This window comes from Papaver somniferum, unplaced genomic scaffold, assembly GCF_003573695.1.
Source record: "Papaver somniferum cultivar HN1 unplaced genomic scaffold, ASM357369v1 unplaced-scaffold_125, whole genome shotgun sequence".
Classification (NCBI taxonomy): Eukaryota; Viridiplantae; Streptophyta; class Magnoliopsida; order Ranunculales; family Papaveraceae; genus Papaver; species Papaver somniferum.
The window spans coordinates 7,094,098-7,117,846 of record NW_020621603.1 but is presented as its reverse complement, the minus strand read 5'-3'; the positions used below and the strand labels follow the sequence as shown (position 1 = coordinate 7,117,846).

General features: G+C 35.9%; 1 protein-coding gene across 1 annotated transcript in view; it reads left to right on the top strand.

Moving 5' to 3' along the window:
- Positions 1-16,772, top strand: part of LOC113331267 (pentatricopeptide repeat-containing protein At1g12775, mitochondrial-like) — a 66,150-nt gene extending 49,378 nt beyond the window's left edge. The window contains exon 2 of the mRNA XM_026577995.1: positions 15,906-16,772. Coding sequence (XP_026433780.1) covers positions 15,906-16,772 — 867 coding nt within the window. The remainder of the gene's footprint in view (positions 1-15,905) is intronic.
- Positions 16,773-23,749: the final 6,977 nt, after the last annotated feature.

The window sequence follows — 23,749 nt, the reverse complement described above, 5'->3', positions numbered from 1 at the left end:
CAGTTTTTGTGTTCTCATGTTATTTGGATGATACTTTTTTTGATCATAAAGGCTGGAGAACGAAGTAGCCATTAGGTCCCTTAGAGCTACAAGTTTTGTGAGTTTCCATGTAGGAAGTTTATAAGTTTCTATGTATTTGATCCCTTAGAAATTTGAAACTTAGTAAGTTTCTATTATTCTCTTAGAAATTAGATACTTAACAAACAAAAAAACTGTTACTTAAAAAATTTCAGTTCTTTTTTGATATGAATTGATTGAATGTAATATGAATTGATTGAAGAAATTGTTGTTGGATGTGGATGGTGAATGGATTGAAAGGTGTATTATTATATTTGGAATTGTTGTTTATTTCCGGTAAAGTCATATTTCCCTGGTCAAAATTTATCAGTATTGACTAATTTTGACCAGGTCAATATTGACTGGCAGTCACAAAAAAAATCGTAACGGATTGGAGCTGTTTCAATATGACACGTAGTAATGGCTTTGGCTTGTTACTAATGTGACACTTAGTAACGACTTCTACCTGTTACAACCCTGTAGTTACGAAATTTTTTGTAACGACTTTCATAAGTTACTACATGTCAAGTCGTAACGGCTTGACTTTGTTACATACGCCGTTACAAACCAAAACTCGTAACGACTATATTGTCGTTATGAAAACTTTGTAATACCCCCTTTTCGTAACAGGTAATCGCCGTTACAACCCCCTTTTGTCACACGCCAGTACTGTTTCTAATCAGGAAATTTGTGTGTGGATTCCCACTATTACTGGCACTATCATGGCCCGTAAAGAGATGGAATCCCTGATGTTATCAAAGTACACCAACTGATATGTGAAGCTACATGCCAATAGGATATGAGTATTTTCCAACAAAATATAGACGACTTTACTACAAGTTAGATATAAATGGTCCTAATTAACTCTACAGCTGAAGACATTCTCATCTGGAAGTTCATGAGACACGCAAAATTTACCCCTCAATTTTTTCAGAAAGTTCTAGAAGAATAACAGGGTGAAACTTCTCGGATGAGAGAGAATCAATTCCCTTGGAAAAAATTATGGGAAATCAAGAGTCGCACCAAAAATAAAAACATTTATCTAGAGAGGTCTACATAACGGTATTTTCGTAGCACAAAGAATTGGTAGATTCATAGAAGGAGTTTCCACTGAATGCAACTTATGCTCAGATGATGTTGATTATGTCAACCATCTCATCTCATGATTCATTGTAATTTTGCTAGGGAAGTTTGGTATTCCTCTCCATTAGGTTTGCGACTAAATGGAAATAATGAGATGGAATTTATTGCTCTGGTAAATCTTTGGTTAAGAAATAACGATAACAAATATTCTCTATTTATGGGATTGGCCATCTGTTGGGCCATACGGAAGATTCGCAATGAAAAATCTTTTGAGCATAAGAGTTACAGTGCGCAAGCAAAGGTGCTTTATTGGTTTAACTTGTACTACAATTGCAATGAAGAAGGTACGACAGAAGTAGAGGAGACTAATAATCTTGCGGCGAGAACTGAGGAATATCAAGTATGGAAACCCCCACTGTACCCAACAATAAAGATTAGAGTTAGACGCGGCCTGAAAAGATGGGTTGTATGCATGTGCTGCGATTGCCAGAGAAAGTAGAGGTCTCTGATGTGGTGCTGGTACGGGACTTGGTAGGGCTGATATAATTGTGTACGCTGAAGCTGACGGCTTTCTCTTGGCAGCTGAATTAGCAACTGGGTTGAACATACCTTATGTTCCCATCATCATTGAAGGTGACAGTTAGGCTATTGTCAAATGCTTAACTGGTGAGTCAAGAACAACCCCTTGGAGGATTTGGAAGCTGAAGGACGACATCTTTAGCTTGATAACTACTCTTAATAATAGCAGTGCTTTCAACCACGTGCCAAAGACAGCCAATACAACTGCTCATTCTCTCGCAGCATATGCACTGTCACACAAAGTCTAAGCCAAATGGACTCTAGTCATGATATCCCAGCTAATGTTCTGGAATAAGACAACTTAGTTTTTTTATTTCGTAATTCAATCTTTGTATATCAAAAAAAAAACAATAATAATAATAATAGGTACTAGTAAATTTAGTATTATATACATATATATACATGTATGTATATTAAAAAAAAATTGAAACAAACATTTATTTCAAAAGTTTTTATTCAAATATATTGATTAAAAATAATTTAGTTTTAAAATATTAAATATATTTAAAGCCAATAAAATTAAAATATTATGAGATAAATGTTTGCTTTTGTCATTTGTTACAACAACATACATTGAACCTAATATGTTTTTCTAAAGATTAACTTCAACTGCTCTATTGCCGTTTTCTTTTCTTTTGTGGTTTGATTCTCTAACACCTGTCTCATGTACACCTTTTTTTTTGACAACACGTGGTGTAAATAAAAATGTTGGAATCGAACTGGATGTTCGTCAATGTATCGAAATTTTGATGGATATATTATTGCGGTGTAACATAGTCGTATATGGTGATGAAGTCGTCCAACTTTTCATTTTGTAAATGAAGCACTCCAAACTACCCTAGTCGGTAAATTCTCGAATTATATTCGTATAAACAAATCTGTCCATATCATCCGAGTGGGTATGAACGGTACGTATTTTCGGAATCGTGACTTAGATTTGTGAATTTTCATCCTATAACGAATTATATCTGTATTTGTGAATTACCGAACTATATGGTGCGTATAATACTTTTCCACATCATCACCAAATTATCATCAAAATTTCTGGATATTAGTCCTCCATTGAAGTTTACATTAATGGAGGGAAGACCCAACTTTTCGGCTCATAATTTCGCAAAATATGCCTTTAGGCATAATTTCTAGCAGTTTTGGTAACTGATAGACGCATTTATGTGCCTAATATGATCCCAATTGTATATATTCTTAGTGCTCGATTTCGTATTTATTATGGATTTTTATGTCTTTATAGGTGTTTATGGAGAAATACACTTGTGCGGAGAAATTCGGCTCGAAAAGTTGATAAAGGCACCCGGAGGACACCTGCTATACGGACCCTTGATTTTGGATAAGGGGTAACCTAATTACTAAGGGGTGACTCATTTCCAGGAAGCTGCTAAAGGGAGAACAGCACAGGATAGGGGGGGTCACTTTCCTTCCCAAATTCAAAAGAAGAAAATTGGCGGGAAAACTAGCTTTCACGCCTGGCAATTTAGGATTCGAATTTTTGAGGAGTTTTATGGAGATTAAATCACTGGAAATTCTTGGGATGGACTTGCTAGAGGATAGGTCATATGCAAGTAATTTGGTCGATCGAATTGGGATGGATAAGCCGTGAGAGCAAAACAGAGGAGATGGACATGTATATCGCGTTTCAGAGATTGTGTGAGAATTTGACGCTAGGATTTGTACGTATCAGGTCTAGTTTTAGTCCTAGATGGAGTATGACGCGTTTAGAGAGTTTTGGAAAAGCACGGAATCAACAGAATCAGCACATAGAGATTATTCCCATAACTTCCGGCCAAATAAAAAGAAAGAGAATAATTGTATACAGACTCGGATTCTTGGGTCCTGTTGGCTATATATAAGTTGTTTCGAGACCCAGGGAAGGTATAAAGTGTTTGGGGTCGAGCAGGGACCAAAGAGAGACCGGAGGAGCGAAGAACATGAGTTGCAGGAAAAGTTTCATGATGTTGCTGCTGCTGCTCGAGGAGGAAGAAGAAGACGAAGAACGGACCCTTCATAGCAGTCGTTATTCAACAGCATATATCTTCTATCGTTTCCTGTAACAGCACATATTGCATAAGTTCTCTGTAACAGTCAGTTTGTAACGCCTATAAAACGTTGCGAACTGTCTGCTATATTAGTTTCCTCTTGTTTTTCACCCTTTTGAGCTATGAACACCTATTTTGAGCACGTGATTAATATGAGGAGCTAAACTCCATTGCTGAGGCGACGGAGGAAGCCATTTTTCCAATTATTATGTGGTAAATTCTATTTAATTTAATTTTCGTAATTCTTTTATGATTATTTGCACTGAACTGAAATCGAATATAAGATTCTGATTAAGTGGTTGTGTTCTCAATTGATGGGTCATGCTTAGGTTAAGTCTTTTGATGGTCCATGCTTTCGATTTACAACTATTGTTTTGAGTATCTACTTGTCTAGGCGAATATTAGAATCACTTCAAACGTAAAGAGTTGCATAATTATTGACTAGATTAAATCATATAAAAATTGGAGATTGATGGAATCCTGAGTCTCAGTGTTTTTTATAATCTTGATAACAGTTTCTTTTTTAAGTTTTCTATTTTAATTTGAGTCTAAAATCGAGTCCACACAATCCGAGTTGAATCTTTATTACCACTTTTTCTAAAACATCAATTTTTGGCGCCGCCGACGCGGATTTGTGTATAGATTTGTTTTTAGGTTTTATTTTTATTTTTGTTCCTTTTTACGCCTTTTGGTATTTCTTGTTTGTTTTCAGATTTGGAACTGAGCTAAAGAAAAGGGATAAAGTGCTGAAAACAAAAGCGAATCCAAAGAAGGAAAGAAAAGAGGAATCCAAAAGGAGTGGAGAAGAAGTTCTGTATATAGCTATTTTATTTTTATTTTTTTAGAAAAAAACTTTGTATTAGGGTTTTTATTATTTTTTTAATTTTTATTTTGTTTTTGGACACTCTGGACACTTCTGGACATTATTTTTTTTAAAACCCTACGGAAGGGTTAAGATTAAATATAAACTGTTTGCAGAGAAGGACGACAGTTACGATACTATCTCGGCCCCTCGGGTTCGTACACTGACATCGGAGTCGGTGGCCTGAGTCGACTTCAACGGTTCATCGCCCGTCTGGTACGGGAGGTAAGACTCTGTCCACCCACGAATCCCCTGTCAGTGGGTTTTCTTTTGTGTGACAACTCACACCCCTGCAATAGAATGTCGAAATGGTATTACAATAGCTAACACAACGAATATCAGACTGAGTTTCAAAATGGACGTTACTTTGACCATAGTGTGAATAGTAATTGGGAACATCAGCCCTTTGAAGGTTATGGTCCATACCATGGTGAGCCAAATTACTATTCATACGCCCATCGGTCATACGAGCAAAATTCCTCTCTACTAGAGTCTGCACGAAAGTTAGCTGAGTCGACACAAAAGTTACTTGAGTCGTCACGTAGTTCACCTGAAATGAATAACTTATTTATGGACGAAAGCAATGCAATGTGTGAACCTTATTTCCTAGATATAATCAGGAAGTCTTGTGAGTCGACTCATAAAATGTTGTTAGAGGCCCAGGAAAGAACTGCTCAAGATAGTCTTAATTTCCAATATAGTGTTTCCAATAGTACCTTTGAAAATGAAGATAGTTATTCACATAATCAAGATGACGAGGATAAAATTGGTAACACTACTTGTTTAGATGAGGTTCAACCATTTTCATGCTATTATGATGATTATGACGAGGATGGTGTTGATGAATAATTTGAAATATGTAGGCATAGTGATCAGGAATTTGTTACTCCAAATGAACTTTATGATGATAGTGTTATTTCTAGTTCAGTTCCCGATAATTTTAATGATTATTCACCTATTCAAAAGGACGAGGATTTGATTAGAGATACCACTTCTTTAGATGATGTAGTATTTCCTTTTGATTACGAAGTTGATAATGGTTTAGAGGAACAAGTTTATTCTGAGAATATCGTTTTAAAGTCTAGCGATTTAGAAACAATGGTCTTAGACGAAGACAATGAACTCGTATAGATATTAAATATGGGTGAGGATGCGTCACTTGAGTATAACCTAGAAGAAGCAATTGACTATTTTCAGGATTCCAACGATCTATAAATTAAGGAAATTGTAGCTAGTCTATCTAGAGATACCCAAAACTCTAAGTTTGGGGGTGATTATCATTCTCCATGTGCCTCAACCATTTTACAAGATTATCTTCACACACGTTTGCCTGAACCTAGTGATGTCCATAAGGAAGTTCAGTTGTTAGAAACCATCCTATGGTTGATGAGGTTAGACCAGGCTATGATACTAAGATCGACTTTGTTTTCCCACCAAATATTTTTCAACCAATTGTGGGAACGTATAAATTTCAAATGTGTCAATTATTAAGTTCTGAGACTAAACCTAATTACTTTAGGATATTAGAATCGATACATTTTCTTAAGAATGACCACTACTCTCACTATGGTCAATTATGTAAGTCAAACCTGATTGACTTAGAGGATCCTCAATTATTTAGGTTATTATTATGTGCTTCTAAGTTCTTATTTGAGTATTTACAGACTCTAGGACCTAATAATTCGGATCTCAATTTTGAGGAGTTGCAGCCTAAAGAAATATATTTGGACCCAGTTATAGAACCTGAACCACAGCTAGATGTAGTTGTCTTAAACAGGAAACTAGACAAGGGTGTCCTTTATTTGTTTATTTTCTTGACAGGTTGCAGATTCTTTTTATTTGTGATAGCTCTATTTGGTTTTGATGACCCACAGAAATTTCGGCTATTACTTTATGATTCTATGAGGTGACTAATCCTTTCTTAGTCTGGCTGAAGACTTTAAACTTAGCACTTCTTGGGAGGTAACCCAACATTCATGCGACACGGTAATATCTTTCCTTATCTCTTTTTCTTCAAATGGTAACAGTTTCTCCTTGTTCATGCTTTAAATTTCATCTTTAGAACATTGAGGACAATGTTAGATTTAAGTTTGGGGGTATGGGAGAAACTTTTTAGTTGCAGTATGAATAAATAAACTCCAGAACCTAGAAATTTATGCCTATTGAGGATTGCACTAACTAATCTAAGTGGATGGAAGCATTTTGATCGTAGGAGTTGAGGAACCAATCTGATTAGATGGAAACATCTAGAAGAGTCTATTCATAAAAGCACAGAGCTCATGTGTTAGAAATAACATGATAGTTTCACCATATATCGTTAGTCCTTTTCACTTCTATTTTTATTTTATTTTGTTTTTAAACTATGTTTCTCTAAGTGATTAGGTGGGGCTCACGATTCAAGTTGTTACCAATGCTAGGGCGAATTAGAGTGATTGAGATACCATGAAAAAAAAAAGTTGAGAAAGAAAAAGAGATGAAAAAAAAATGGTAGTTACCAAAAAAAGTAAAAAAAAAAAAGAAAAAAAAAATTGAGACCAGACCATTTGACCAAAAGGAATAAATTCAATAAAGTCGACCACTGGTACCCTTGTATATGCCAGTTGTGTTGACCTAGAGTTAGGTTGTCGACCACTGGTTCCCTTGTATATGCCAGTGTGTTGATATTAGTCAGACTAATATCTCAATCCATTAGGATAGGTTCATTTTTGCGGAGGCCTTCAGACAGATATGGGAAATGTCGTTCACTTAGTAAACATCAAAACCATCTATGTTTTTCTATATCCATCTTCTTGATCTATTCATGTGATTAGTTTTAACTCCGAATATGATGTCCATAGTGCAACTATCTGAGTAGGGTTCTGTCACTTATATATGAATTTTAGTATGCTTGAGTGCAAACTCGTGTACATCAATTGGAATTTCGCATCAGGGTACTTCCTCCTGCAGTCAATAAGTATGCCAACCAAGGAGATTCTTTAGTGCTTTCCAAGGTTCTGCGTAGATAGCTAGGGTCTGGAGTATTAAGGTTTTGTGGGTATATCTCTTGTAAGCCCTCACGAGACTATAACTCGGCCACTAGGTCCACCTAGGGGTTTAAAGGCTTATTGCATACACTAAATGCAATCGACGATGCCTGCGACAGTGAGTTAGGATTTTATTTTCTATTTGATTTGCTCGAGGACTAGCAAATAATAAGTTTGGGGGTATTTGATAGACGCATTTATGTGTCTAATATGATCCCAATTGTATATATTCTTAGTGCTCGATTTCGTATTTATTATGGCTTTTTATGTCTTTATAGGTGTTTATGGAGAAATACACTTGTGCGGAGAAATTCGGCTCGAAAAGTTGATAAAGGCACCCGGAGGACACCTGCTATACGGACCCTTGATTTTGGATAAGGGGTAACCTAATTACTAAGGGGTGACTCATTTCCAGGAAGCTGATAAAGGGAGAACAGCACAGGATAGGGGGAGGTCACTTTCCTTCCCAAATTCAAAAGAAGAAAATTGGCGGGAAAACTAGCTTTCGCGCTTGGAAGTTTAGGATTAGGATTTTTGAGGAGTTTTATGGAGATTAAATCACTGGAAATTCTTGGGCTGGACTTGCTAGAGGATAATAGGTCATATGCAAGTGATTTGGTCGATCGAATTGGGCTGGATAAGCCGTGAGAGCAAAAAAGAGGAGATGGACATGTATATCGCGTTTCAGAGTTTGTGTGAGAATTTGACGCCAGGATTTGTACGTATCAGGTCTAGTTTGAGTCCTAGATGGAGTATGACGCGTTTAGAGAGTTTTGGAAAAGCACGGAATCAACAGAATTCGCACACAAAGATTATTCCCGTAACTTCCGGCCAAAGAAAAAGAAAGAGAATAATTATATACAGACTCGGATTCTTGTGTCCTGTTGGCTATATATAAGTTGTTTCGAGACCCAGGGAAGGTATCAAGTGTTTGGGGTCGAGCAGGGACCAAAGAGAGACCGGAGGAGCGAAGAACAGGAGTTGCAGGAAAAGTTTCCTGCTGTTGTTGCTGATGCTCGAGGAGGAAGAAGAAGACGAAGAACGGACCCTTCATAGCAGTCGTTATTCAACAACATATATCTTCTATCGTTTCTAGTAACAACACATATTGCATAAGTTCTCTGTAACAGTCAGTTTGTAACGCCTATAAAACGTTGCGAATTGTCTGCTATATTAGTTTCCTCTTGTTTTTCGCCCTTTTGAGCTAGGAACACCTATTTTGAGCACGTGATTAATATGAGGAGCTAAACCCCATTGCTGAGGCGACGGAGGAAGCCATTTTTCCAATTATTATGTGGTAAATTCTATTTAATTTAATTTTCGTAATTCTTTTATGATTATTTGCACTGAACTGAAATCGAATATAAGATTCTGATTAAGTGGTTGTGTTCTCAATTGATGGGTCATGCTTAGGTTAAGTCTTTTGATGGTCCATGCTTTCGATTTACAACTATTGTTTTGAGTATCTACTTGTCTAGGCGAATATTAGAATCACTTCAAACGAAAATTGGAGATTGGTGGAATCCTGAGTTTCTGTGTTTTTTATAATCTTGATAACAATTTCTTTTTAAGTTTTCTATTTTAATTTGAGTCTAAAATCGAGTCCACACAATCCGAGTTGAACGAATCTTTACTACCATTTTCTACAACAACATAAAACTACATCAGTAACCCCCTTCTTGCACCTTGCTTCTGATGCAGTCCAGATTTTAGCTCATTTCATTGTTTAGCTTAGCGTGGTATTTAGTTGTTTTTATTTTTTTGCTCTGCAGTAAACTATCAACAAAACAAAACTAATCCTTTAAGAATTGCTTCAGTAAAAGAAAAGAATGACACTTGCATCCTGCACTTCAAGAAGAGTAGTTGCATTACTTCAATATTTTTATTCAAGATGCACGTACTTTGAAACTTAAATTGGTGTTGTGTTGGCCTCCCACTGTGCAAACAACCATCTAATGTATACTACCTCTGTCCTATTATTAGTTGACCTAGTTTACTAATTTTACTAGGTCAACTAATAATGGGACGGAGGTAGTATAAATTAAAATAAACATTTATCTGATAATGTTTTTATTCTAATGTATTGGTCAAAAAATAATTTAGTTTTTAAATATTAAATATGTTTTAAACCAATAAAAATTAAATATTATGAGGTAGGTGTTTGCTTTCATTGTTACGACAACAAACATTGAATCTTATACTTCACATAAAATTTGTTTTTAACATGCTTTACCTTTTAGTTTGCAGGTTACAAAATTTCTACACTGTCCTTTTCTTTTTTTGTTTACACAACAACATACAATAGAAAGACGCTTTTAAAAGCTCATATAAATACCAAACTTAAGCCTTAAGCATAGACCATATCGATTGTGGAATTTCGGCCTAGTACCTAACATATTCATAGACCAATATGAATAACGAAATTTCCAAACTTAGCTTAGAACCAATACCTAACACTCACCCACCAACATATCCACGGTCACTAAATTAGCAATACCAAAATGACTAGGTCCAGATGGACCACACAACCTGACTCAACAGATATATCCTACCGCTCAACCCCTTTCATATCTTAGAAGCATGTCGTTACTTGTTAGGCTCTACAACTGGTTTAGTCTGGGAAAACCCTCTCAATAGATATGTAATTACTAACCAGTGGCTAAGAAATCGTGGTTAGCTGCAGCTATGGCTATTTTCATGCAACCTATTGCAGCAGTTAACAACGGTAAGAATCAATCCGCGGTCATTAAGGAAGTCCATGCTTTAGCTGAACTGGCTAAAGAAAGTTGCTCGGACCTGATTGGCAGACATTGTTAGGAAAAAACAATAAAAATCGGCTAAGAAGAAGATAGTTGAGGCAACAATAAAATCTATAAGCCTAAAGCAGTGTAGTCAATATCGGCCGTATCGGCCGATATATCGGGATATTTCGGATATCGGCCTTGGAACGGTAGGATAAGTATTATATCGGCGATGCGATATCTTGGCGATAATATCGTCCGATATTAGCCGTATCGGCCGATATATCGGGGATATTTCGTGATCCTATTTTTCTTGATGAGCATGATGAAAATGATGAATGGTTGGATCCACAGAACTTGGAATACTTGGCGGTAGAAGGTGATAATGTAACTTTGGATGATTTGCAAGATATTCTTGGTGAAGAAAGTCGGCCAGTTGGTAGTAGAGGTGCATGTAGCTCTCGAAGTAAGTCTACTTACCCAACCGACTCTGAGTATGATGGATATGATATTGATCAATTGATGCTAGACACAGATTATGGACTACTTGATGGAGCTAATGGAGTTACTAAAGATGATGATATCAACAGTGGCTCGTATGTTTTTGAATAAGACTGCAATATCCTTGTTTAATTACCATTTTAGGTAGTAAACTTTAAAGTTGTTGAAGTTACTCTCCTGTTTTTGGTTTGAACTTTTAACTTGTTTAATTACCATTTTAGGCAGTAAATTTTTAAGTTGTTGAAGTTACTCTCCTGTTTCTAGTTAGAACTTGTTTATTTATCATTTTAGGTAGTGAACTTTAAAGTTATTGAAGTTACTCTTGTGTTTTTTGATAAAATTGATGGTAGCTATATAATTATAGTCTCTAAATTTGGAACCGATATTTGAACGATAATATCCCCGATATAAATTCGTACCAGTGTATCGATCCTGGCCGAGATAAACCGATATCCGATATTAACTACATTGGCCTAAAGAAAGGAGGATTCTTTGATCTTTTTAAGTGCCAGGTGTTTTTGAGTTTGTTAAAGTTCAATGTTTTGAGATTAATAGTTTTTTTTTAATAAGAAAGAAGATACATTACAAACTTAAACTTTAATTTAGATAAGAGGAATAGTTTATGAGATCTACAAACTCTTGAATGGAGACTCGATGACCTCATGCTTAAATTTCAATGTTTTGAGGTTAATGTTTTTCTTTCCAAGTACTTAGTAAGTGCTCTTGTCATGGATACGGTTTCGGTGTTCTAGCTTTCACAACCTTAGGAGAATTGGGAGATGACACTGTGGCTTTTATAAAGAGATTGACGAGTTGTATTGCTAGTCATGACGCCAACTACAAGATAGGCAACTAGTTTTCTTTTTCATAGATTAGGACTTCCTATTCAAAAAGGAATTGGTGCCTAGCTTGTGGCTAGGCTCTCTATCAACTTTGTGTAATATTCTTTTGGTAAAAATAAATAAGTTTTTTTTTTGTTTACTAGAACACCGCTGCCACGGTGGGAGGGCCGACCGCAAAAAAACAAAACACCATTCCAATAGGATTGTAAAAGAAAATTATGATCCCTAATGACAGATGCATCCAATTTATAAAAGAGATATCAGTATTATTCAGGAGTGATACTTGTATCTTGAAAGATCCGTTTTAATGAAAATTAGGAAAATGCAAAACCCACAACTGAAGTAGTACATGGAAAAATGTTTCACCCCAAAATCTTCGTAGCGCAAATAATTTGATCATTTCACGTGAGATTGTTTATTAACTTTGTTATTTATGCACGTTTGCACGGTGAGTGGCCGACGAAGAATTGCACTTGCAAACGTTTTCTTAGTCATCAGAAAAAAAAAATCACCTGCATGATACATTCATAGAGCAAGATAGACGTGGATGCACTGTGGAAAACTCAGAAAATGGCAAATACTCGAAAACCGATGCTACATTTGCAGTAATTTTCCTGTATGAACAAGTGTTCCACATGCATAGTCAACTGTCAAGTCAACAAACCATGACATAAAAATAAAATTTACTGAATGAATAAAATTTGGGGTTCTCACTCCTCATCTTCTTCTTTTTCTTATCTTTGTCTCACCCCTCTTTTTCTATATCTCTGCATCTGTAACTCAAGATAGTGAGTTTGAGTGCATGGAAAAAATTACTCCTTCCATTCCTTTTTAATAGGATGGCTTCTATAAATGAATGTTTCAGAAAAAATAGGTTGATTTTCTAATTGGGAAAGTCAAATATTACTTTAATTTTTTAGGACCATTTTTCTCTTAATTTCTTTTGATGACAAGTGTCATGGGGATCATTTCACTTTACTTTTTTGATGACAAGTGTCATGGGGACCTTTTCACTTCACTTCTTTTATTGACAAGTGTCATGAGGACCACTTTCAATGATTAGTTCTCTTAATTTTTCTTAAATTTCTCTAAAAACAAAATCAGCCTATTAAAAATCAACGGAAGGAGTAGTTTAAATTACGAACACCTATTCAGTATCTCATCTTCTTCTTTTTCCTAAAATCACAATATTCCCCTGTCTAACTTTTCAAGTATGATTGTTTGTTAATTCATTTTATTTTATTAGATCTTGGTATGGGTTTGTTTGATTTTCGGGTTTGTGATTTTGATTCTTGGTTTGATAAACAATTAGAGAAGAAGAAGATCGTAGTTTGTTTGTACTTGAAGATGAGACCTATAGGGTTTGCCTTTTTTCAGATCAATCAAATATGAAGATTGTAAAGTTTGTAGAGAAGCAGATTTCACAGGGAAAGTGAAAATCTCTGCTCCTGTAACTATGCAGTATCATTCTCTGCTTCTGCAATTGATCATAAGTGATCATGTTGCAATCTAGAAATCAATGTATTGAAGTATAAAAGCTTCAGTTTGATCAAATTCACAAAACGAGGAGAATGTTTTTTTTCTTTTTTGAAAAAAATTGTAAAATAAGTTGATGGATTCCACTCAAAGATTAGGTATTAATGATGGTGTTAGTAATGATTGGGGTTATGGTGTTGGTCGTGGTTCTAGTTCTGATGGTGTGGTAGTGGTGGCGGCGCTGCTGCTGCTACTGCTGGTGTAGGTGAAGAAATGAGAAGGTGGTTCTGGTGGTGACGGAGGTGGTGGTGATTTGGTGTTGCTGGCGGGTTTTTTTTTGGTAAACATAATACTTTGATTTTGGGGTGGCGGCGGTGTTTGAATTGGTGGCGGTGCTGGTCACCGAGGTAATAGTGGCGGTAGAGAAGGAGTAGGTGGTGGAGGCAGTTGAGGTGGTGGTGGAGAAATGGAGGTGGTGGTGGAGAAATGGAGGGATAACATATGTTTGAAGGGGATGTGGAAAGTCGTATCCACTACAGCACTACTACAAGTGGTTGTGGAGGTGGCAGTGAATTGCAGAGATGGTGGTCGATGGGGATGAATTTAGGGTTTTCTGTCTTTTGGATTGGTGATGCAGTGAACATATCGTACCAAAATCCTTTATAGATCAACGGTTTCAATCACCTCCCGTGTTTTAAATTCATCTTATCCAACGAACCATATTGAATCTGCACACAGAAATCCCTTACCAGATGAACGACTCTCATCAATTCCGTGTTTCTTAATTTATGTAATCCAACGAACCATATTGAAATTGCACACATAAATATTTGTAATCTTTTTATCAAATTGTTAGGGTGCATTTGACAAAAAAGTGGCCATAAAAGGGACTCCCTCCCTACGGGCCCTTCGGGCCCTCCGACCGGTCGGCCCAATTAAAAAAAAAAAATTGACCTAGCAAAATGACTAACCTACCCTTAACCTTCCCTATAGTTAAGGGTAGGTTAGTCACGAATTAATTTATTCTTAACCGAACTCAGAGTTCGGTTGATTCGTAAAAAAATACTTTTAACCGAACTCCTTGTATTAGAACAACACAAGTCCATAAGTTCGGTTCCTTCGAAAAATAAGGATATCACCGAACTTTAGTTTACGAAAATAATGAGAAGTCCACAAGTTCGGTTCGTTCGCAAAAATGTTAAGTTTTCTGTGTAACCGAACTCTACCTTTGAAACTTCGTAACCGAATTCTACCTAATTCGCCAAGGAATAAATTTCGTAGTAACCGAACGTTTGCCTAATTGCATATATGCATATATAAGTCCAGTTCGGTTGATTCGCAAAATATGTTGAAGTTTGCGAACCAACCGAACTTATAACATTACGTTACTTCTAACCTGCAGTTCAGTTGGGAACTTGGTTGTGTTGAAGTTTGCGAACTAACCAAACACACAAGATGTACCCAAATAAATTGTTAAGTTCAAAGTTCGGTTACCTACCATTTTATCCTAGGTAACCGAACATTACACTGTACGACCAAAACCTCCATTAACGAGCGAGTTCGGTAACATGCGTGTTTGGAAAACGTAACCAAACTACACTTTCAGGTGTGTTCGGTTACATGTTCTTGACATATGGTAACCGAACTGGCCCAAATCTACATAAAAAATTTCATTTTTTTTTGAAAGTTTGGAGCAATTCAACCAACATTATCTAAGTTTGAAGCATACCTGGGTACCCAAATACCCTTCTCCGGTTGTGGTTGGTAAAATCCATCGTTTTTCATGCTTTCCTTCTTCATCTTCTCTAACTTTACTCTCTCAATAATTCTATTTCTTTAAAAAAAAACCATCTGATTTTTCAATCTCACTAATTATCTTTAACTTAATCATCTCACTAATCATTACACTAACTAATCATCACTCAAAATTAATCAGGAGGATAATTTAGGTATTAATATAAATATCCAGATAAAGAGTGACCTAGATTTACTTCTAATGTCTTTACCCAAAATAAAATCATGGTCCCAAAAAAACCATTGTCCCCAAAACATCGTTCAAAAAGAGATCATGGTTGGCCCATTAGAAGTTGCCCAGCAGGAATGCGCCTTCGATGTTCGCCGCTGCCAACCAATAAACAAAATACAGGAGTAAAGAGTATTGTGCAACTTCGAGCCAATATCTCTGCTAAACCTACTTCTCTCTAACTTCGAGCCAAAAATTCTGCAGCTACTTGTCTCTCCCCCTTTTTCTTTCTTCTTCGCAGTTTCTCACTATGTTATCGCCAGTAAATGATATTCATCAAAAGAGTTTTCTCGAATTTCTTTCCTATGAAATCAGAAAACTTTGTGAGAGATTATTATCATTGTGGTGTAGAAATAAAAACAAGTACCCAATTTGAGAGCTTTATAAAGGATCAATGCAACTCTGGGAAGGTTAAAAATCTTGATGTTGCAATGGCTTTCTTTGATACAATGATTTCCACAAACCCATTACCATCTACTGATACTTTTAATCATCTGTTAACTTCATTATCCAATATTACATGTCATTCCTCTGTTTTTCCGTTGTATAAAAAGATGAATATTGCCGGAATCCGACCTGATGTTTATACATTGAGTATTCTGATATACTGTTGCAGTCAAATGAATCAAATTGATTATGGGTTCTGTTTTTTTGGTGAAATTTGAAGAGGGGTTATGATCCTAATGTAGTGACTTACACTACTTTGATAAAGGGTCTTTGTATGCAAGAACGGGTAGGTCCTGCACTTGAACTGTTCGAGAAAATGATTGAACAAGGTATTCGCCCGAATGCTGTTACATTTAACACTCTTATATGCGGGTTTTGTAGGAATGGGGAAGTCTGTTTTGCTTTAGAGTTGCAGAGGATGATGGTGGAATGGAATTGTAGTCCTAATGTGATCACTTATACTACTCTTATTCAAGGTCTGTGTATGCAGGAGATGATAGGTCCTGCCTTTAAACTGTTTGGAAAGATGATTGATCAAGGTATTCAACCTAATGCTGTTACTTGTGGGTCTATTATATGTGGGCTCTGTAGAAATGGGGAAGTTGATTTTGCTCTAGAGTTGCAGAGGATGATGGGGAAATGGAACTGTACTCCTAATGTGATCACTTATACTTCTTTGATTCATGGGTTTTGCAATTCTGGCAAGTTAAATCAAGCAATCAAACTCTATGAAGAGATGTGTAGTTGGGGAATCTCACCGAACGCAGTAACACTCACTGTGTTATTAGATTCTTCATGTAAAGATGGGAGAATGAAAGATGCTTGCCATGTATTTGATCTGATGACCAAGTTAGGAATGGAGCCTGATGTAGTAACATATAATTCATTAATCAATGGCTACTGCAGGGGTTGCAGATTGGATGAAGCTATTCAACTCTTTTACAAAATGGAACAAAATGGTATCAAAGCCAACCAAGTTACTTATAACACCCTAATTGCTGGACTATGCCGAGTTGGAAAAGTTAGCACTGCAGGACGCTTATTTGTCCATCTACAAATGGCCAGTGAAAATGGTGAAGGTGTGTGAGCAAATCATGAGAAATTTTCTGTGGTCAGGTGACCCTTCAGAAAATTAGTGACACTACAACAATGGGATAACGTATGTTCTCCTTTAGAAGAGGGAGGTTTGGGAATCAAAAGACTAGAAGTGAATTCCGAAGAGGATTGGGAAAAATTCATGTGTGCAAAGTTCATGAACGATAAAGGTGAATGGTGTGCTTATAAAAAATCCTCTGTATGTCCAGGGATTGAATGGGATCGAAAGATGTGAAACAACAAACTAGATGGTAGTTGGTTATGGAGTTAGTATCTCACTGAGGGATGATGTGTGGATAAAGGAGAATTCCCTAAGTGAAATATTTCCAGAAAATGATTTTATAAGTCAGAACAAGCAAATGAAGGTTACCGATTTGTGATGGAGAATGGAGAATCTGTATTCAGTTGCTTCATTTCGTTTCTGTGGATGAACTGCATGTATTTAATGGTGTTGAAGTTAATGGTGATGAAGATAAGAGGATATGGGTGGAGAATTATCTGGTGATTTTACAACAAGATTGGCTGTTAATCAAACAAGGACAAATTATCTAAAATGTTCATGGGCTAAGTCTGCTGGTTCCCAAGTATGCATCCAACTACTTCAAGCAACGTTTAGAAGATAATAAGAGGGGTGTGTGCTACAAATGACAATGTGAGACGCAGAGGTAGTCACACTGTTTTAAGGTGTTGTTTTTGTGGTAATGCTGAAGAGACAATGGAGCTCTTGCTATGGTTCTGTAACTTCAGCGGAATCATATGGAAGTGTCTAGGAGGTATGTTTTTATTTATCAATCCTACTTCTTCTGAAGATATCTTGAACTTTACAAAGTCTAAGATTAGCGCAGTTAAGGAAATCTGGTTGGTAGCTGCTTCTGTAACTATGATGGAACTATGGTTTCTTAGAAATAGAATTGTATTTGAGAATGATGTGCCTGATGTTACAAAATTCAAGAAGAGAGTCATGAAATTTACTAGTGATTTTAACATTAGAATGAAGGGTAATATGTGGGACACTGGTTGTGACCATCAAGTTCTGAGAAACTTTGATTCAGAGAAGCGAATAGTACAGACACGACACATTAGAAGGTTCCTTTCAATCTTCCAAATGAAATTCAAGTTCTGGTTTGTTGTGATGGTGGTGCTAGTGGGGGTGATCCTGGTGTTGCTGGGTATAATTTCATATGTAAAGAACACAGAGGTGGTTTTCTTTTTGCCAATCAGCAGGGTTAGGCATTACAATATACTTCCTGGCTGAAGTTGGCTATCATTTATGCATCTGAATTGGCTGTGGTGGAGGGAGTTAGAAACCTGCTTATCTACTCTGATTCAAAGTCGGTAATCTCCATTTACTGTTCTGGTAAGGTACCATGGTTTGTGATGGCAAGATGGAATCAGATTTATACACGGGATCAGTTTTGTGCATAGTTACAGAGAAACCAACTTCTCAGCTGACAAGTCAAACTAAAAGACAAAAATCTTATATAATCCCCAACCCCTTCCCCGCTCCCTTCCATCACCTACCAGTCATGCATATGGTCAAATCCATTAATAATGAGACTCTCTGTTTTTTCATGGGACCAAAATTGATAAGGGAAAAATAGGGTTTAGTTCAAAATCATATCCAAACATACTAATTAGTCCTGACCCATTCAACTAAGTACTCCCTCCGTTTCAGAAAGACAGTCCGCTTTGACTTTGTCAAGATATTAAGGAGACCATAGTAGTTTACATGCCTACCCTTAATTACTTGTCTAATTTATTTCAATAAAACTGTTAGTAATAAAAACTACCAGAAATTGTTATAGGATTGTAAATAAATACAAAAAGGAATGAAGAATATATTTGTTTCCTTAATTACACAAATTTCATTAATAGATTGGATCCCATTAAAAAAGATTTTATAAATATAAAAACTTAAGGGCATATTAGAGAGTACATTGGAAAAATATGACTATAACCAGAAGCTGGACATAATTTTGAAACATGCCAAAATGGAATAGAGGACGGTCTTTTTGAAACAGAGGGATTACAAATTAGTCATTTTTTACGGAAAGTACACAAATAACCTTCCTGATTTACAATTTAGTCCAAATATTTACAGTTTAGTCCAAAGTGTCTCATGATGATGTCAGTAGTTTTAAATAATATAAAATAAAAACAATTTATTTTTCGAATCGTTTGTCCAAAATTCACAAACTTTATATATTCGGAAAGCTCTTTCCGACAGGTACAAAAAGAGTACCCATATGACTATATAATTTTCATTTTTTTTTAAATTTACACTGGTGTAGATTTATGTACACATCTGCAAAAATCCAGAAAATCCAATATCAGTGATAGCCAGACTGCCACTCTAGTCTATACAGACTGACAAAAATATCAACCACGCCAAGCTCTAGTTAAATAATAGCTGGATTTGCAGAGGTTGGTTTAGCAGTCAACCTGTATCGAGGATAAAACGATAAAGCATAAGAAATCGCGGGTTGAAAAAGAAGGGATTAACCTTTCACCAACAACCATATAAGAAACAAAGCAAGAAAACAATCAAAGTAAAAAAAGTTAGTCAGTTACTGACTTAAAGAGACACAATCTATTTGGGTCAACATAACAGGCCACACATAGAGAATACCAGCGTACAAGTATGTACAATCTACAAAAAGTAACAAAGTAGCGCATTTATTCAGATAAAACAATCCTTGCATTCAACACAGAGAATTTCAGTGAAGAAAATATGCACACATCTACCAAAATATGACTGAACGCTCACCATGGTTCAGAATAGCATACACAACCTTCTCCGACATGGTTGATACTCTACATATTACGAACACATAAATAAAAAATATATACGTTGTACATTAAAGTGTACATGCTATACAAACAAAAACATATACTATTGTACAGATATGTACACCTCTACAGAAATCCTAGCAAATCCTACGTCCATACAACTTAACATGACATACATCCATGAGAATGAACAATGGTGTACAACTATGTACACATCTATAAAAGTCCAGAAAAAGGATATTACCCTTAAAGATAAAAATCTATGCAGTTGCAGCATAAGCTTATCAAGTCAATCTGTGCAGCATAAGCCTTTCTACAGTGCATCAGTAGGCATTTATGCATCATAAGCTTATCAAGTCAATTTTTTTCCCATGTGCACAAATTTGTACACCCAAGTTACTTATGCAAGAATAAGCTTATGAAGTCATTTTTTCACATGTGCACCAGATTGTACACCCTGTTTATAGTTTATGTGAACTTGATCGCTCTATGCTACATTGTTATTCAAGCATTCCAATCTTCCTAGAAAGAATGTACACACTAACAATATATAGTAGTTGAAAGTAATGGATCATATACCTCTTTGGTACTGAACTGAATGAAAGTGAAACCTCGTGGCTCTCCTCGCTTTGGACCACAAGTGTGCCATAAAAAATTCTCTGACTCGATCCTTCCATAAGGAGAAAACATCTTGATCAAGACCGACCTATAGTTAGGAATACAAATTCAACGACTATTAGTACTAGTATAAGGGAGGGAGGGAGTGATACATGCTCGGTTATTCTTTGATCAAGATTACTGATGCATAGCCTTCTTTCAATGGACACTTATCTAGACATGATGATCAGCAATGGTGAGAGGCAAACGGTGAGCAGCAATAGTCGTGATCCAGTTTCTCCCTTCACATGAAAGCAATCAACACCATTATGAGTATTAGTTTGTTAGATGAAAAGGTTCAACACTGAAATAGAAGCAAATTAATATGCGAAAATACACTAAAGAAGCTAAATAAAATTGTAAGCATATTCCATCATCAACTTTTTCAAAACCAAAAGCATGACAACCCCTGGTAAGCATCATTTGTTGTTAATAATGAATACTAGCGATGTCACTATAACAACTATGTACATATTAACAATGAACAAGTGTACAACTATGTTCACATTAACAATAAACATGTGTATAATTATGTACACATTAAGAATCAACATGCTATATATAATAGGCATTGATAAATTCAACTGCTATCAACTTCTAATATGGGTATTTCTGAAGATTCTTGTAGCACTTCAGGTGGTGATGATGGCCCCACCAGTGACATTGTAGCAATCAAGTTTTATATGTATAACCGATAAAAATAATTAGATATTATGTCACTACAGAAGAAAAAAATGAATAGTATACCTGCATAATAAATTATTTCTCTCAAGTTACTACACTGATTATTAATTAATTCCAAACGGATATAGAAAATTCTACCTGAGAGTCATGTCGTTATTTATCAATGTAATATTATATGTACGGATTCCCTGCATGCTAGCTGCTCAATTCCTATGAACATATGTTTCAAAACCAGGAAAATGAATTTAAATATTTAGATCCCAATACAATACGTAACAAAAGAAATAATTGACCATTGATATCCCAATACAATACGTAACAAAGGAAAATGATTAATATACTTACTATTCTTTTCTTTGATAGATATATGATTGTAGCTTCTGATTCTCATCCTCTTTGCACTAATTTAAGTGAGACACAACCAATTTACATTCTTTACATTTTTATTTTTGTAGTTTTCGTACTGAAAAATGACTTGTTTTCTTGTTTTGAGTGTATGGAGGCGCCATTTACTCCAAAGTCATCTTTAGTGTTCTCTTTAGGGCTGCCCATGGTTCGGTTATTTAACCTAGACCGAACCTGTCCAAACAGACAGAAAAATACAAAAAACCAGAAACCGAAAAACTAAAAAACCAATTTTAGGTGGTTGGTTTTGGTTTGACATTACCAAAAACCTGATAAAACCAAACAAACAAAAAATTCCGAAAGTAAGTACCGAAAAACTAATAAAACCCAGAATAATAAGTAACCAACTTTTCAATACTATAATATATATAAAGTTGAATTAGTATATGATGCATGTCGTAACCACAACAAATTAGTGAATATTTTTCCACCTAATTAACAAGTAATATAGTGTAGTCAATTTCGTTCCCACGAGGAGTAAGAGGTTTTAGTTGTTTAATTGTCACAAAAAGGGGGGTTTTCTTGTTTTAAGATTGCAAAAATAAAGTAAATAAAGTAATCAAAAGTTTAAGTTGAAGTCAATAAGAGATATTAGATCAAGGAATCCTTCTTTGTTGCAAAACAATGGTTCAAGTTATGTTCTTTTCCACTTTCTGTTAGTCACGGATTACCACCAATCGTAGGTTAACAGGTTCGCTTAGCTAACCCCAAAATTCCTCGTTTCACTGAGTAACAGATCCGCGTAGTTATCATATTCTATTCCAAAGAACTACCTTGAGGTTCTCTTACAAGATGTAATTCCAAAGAACGCATTAAGATTTATCAATTTAGGTTTGATACTAGTAGTTAGACTTGGTTCGCTCGGTCCACTTTCTAGCGTTGTTTTCACACACAATTGCTCCACGGAATCTCTCCGCAAGGTCTCGTGTTTTCTACTTATGTAAAGAGTCAAGAAACGATTACTTATACCCTAACTTTCACTAGCTTTAGATAAAATTAACAAATCAATTTAGCGTGAACTCTAAACAAACTATCGATCAATCATAATCACTCATATTAGTAAAAACAAATGATAATCATGTGAAAACTTCAAAGTAGATTTAATACAAAACTCAAAACATGTCAAGAACTAGGAATTCACCCTCAATCAATAAGAAAATTAGTCACACATAATTTGGAGTTCACAAAGAATAAAGAAAAGAGAAAGCAAACAAAAACCAAAGTGTAATGTGTGTGTAGAGGTGTGTAGAGAAAAGTAGAAAACTTCTCTATTTATAGGCTTCAGTATGCTTGCAATCTTCTTGGGATTAGGATCCCTTTCCCATTCAATCTCAAAGTCCAAGTATTGATAAAATTCCTCCTCTTCTTTTCCAAATTCAATTTCAAGTCAAATTCCACATCCAATTCCAAATCCTAGTCTTCACACCCGTGAGAAAAGTTCACACAAAATTCTGTTATTTTTGGTCACCGGAAAAGTCATTGGGATCACCGGAAAATGGACGGTAAAGTCACCGCCGACAACATGAGATTCTCCCTCGCTAACGGAATATTCCGTCACAGGACGTTAAATTAACAACTGACTTAACGGTCTTCCGTTAGTCAACTGGGTCAAGGTAGAGAGTTAGTTAGCTCACTCAGCTATCTTAGTCAGGGCTTACTCAGTTAAGTCAAAGGATGGATCGAGATAAGGTATCTGAATCGCTGAGTCGACTCGTCGGAAGGAAGATTCAGACAGAGTCTCCTCTGTTTCAGGTCAGTTCCATGCCATATTTCGGCCTATATATTCTTTCTTCATTCCCTGCATCAATCCTACACATACATCTAACTCATTCTGCAGCACCAACAACATCATACTTGCCTGTTCTTGATTCACTGCAGCATCAGCTCCACCACTGTCTCTTATATAAGCACAATGAACTCAAATTCTGCACCACCAACACATAACCCATTCTCTGCAGCTTCTTCTTGTCTTCAAACAGATTCAAATCAAAACAAACCCATTATGGTCACCAGAAGCAGCAACCACTTATTCTACTTAGAGCATCAACACTCCCTCTAATCACCACCAACACTCCATTCTATTTCAGCTAAAATTCAAATTCAAAAGAGAATCCAAGGAATAGCGAAAAGTTTTCAACATCTTAGAACATATAGTTAATGGGAAGTTAACAATGGAAGGGATAATGATATTCTCATTCATAAGTGGCTCCCAGGAGAAGAGAATACTGTACAAACTTTAGATTCTTTTGGGGAACAAGGTTTACTTAAAGTATGTGACCTTTTCAATGAAGATGCTACTGACTGGGATGCAAATAAGCTTAAAATGTGTTTTGATGATGAAAGTATACAATTTTTTTTTAAATCAAGATTAACGTTAACAAAAAGGACAGACTCAGATGGAGTCTGACTGCTGATGGGGAATTTTCTGTTAAG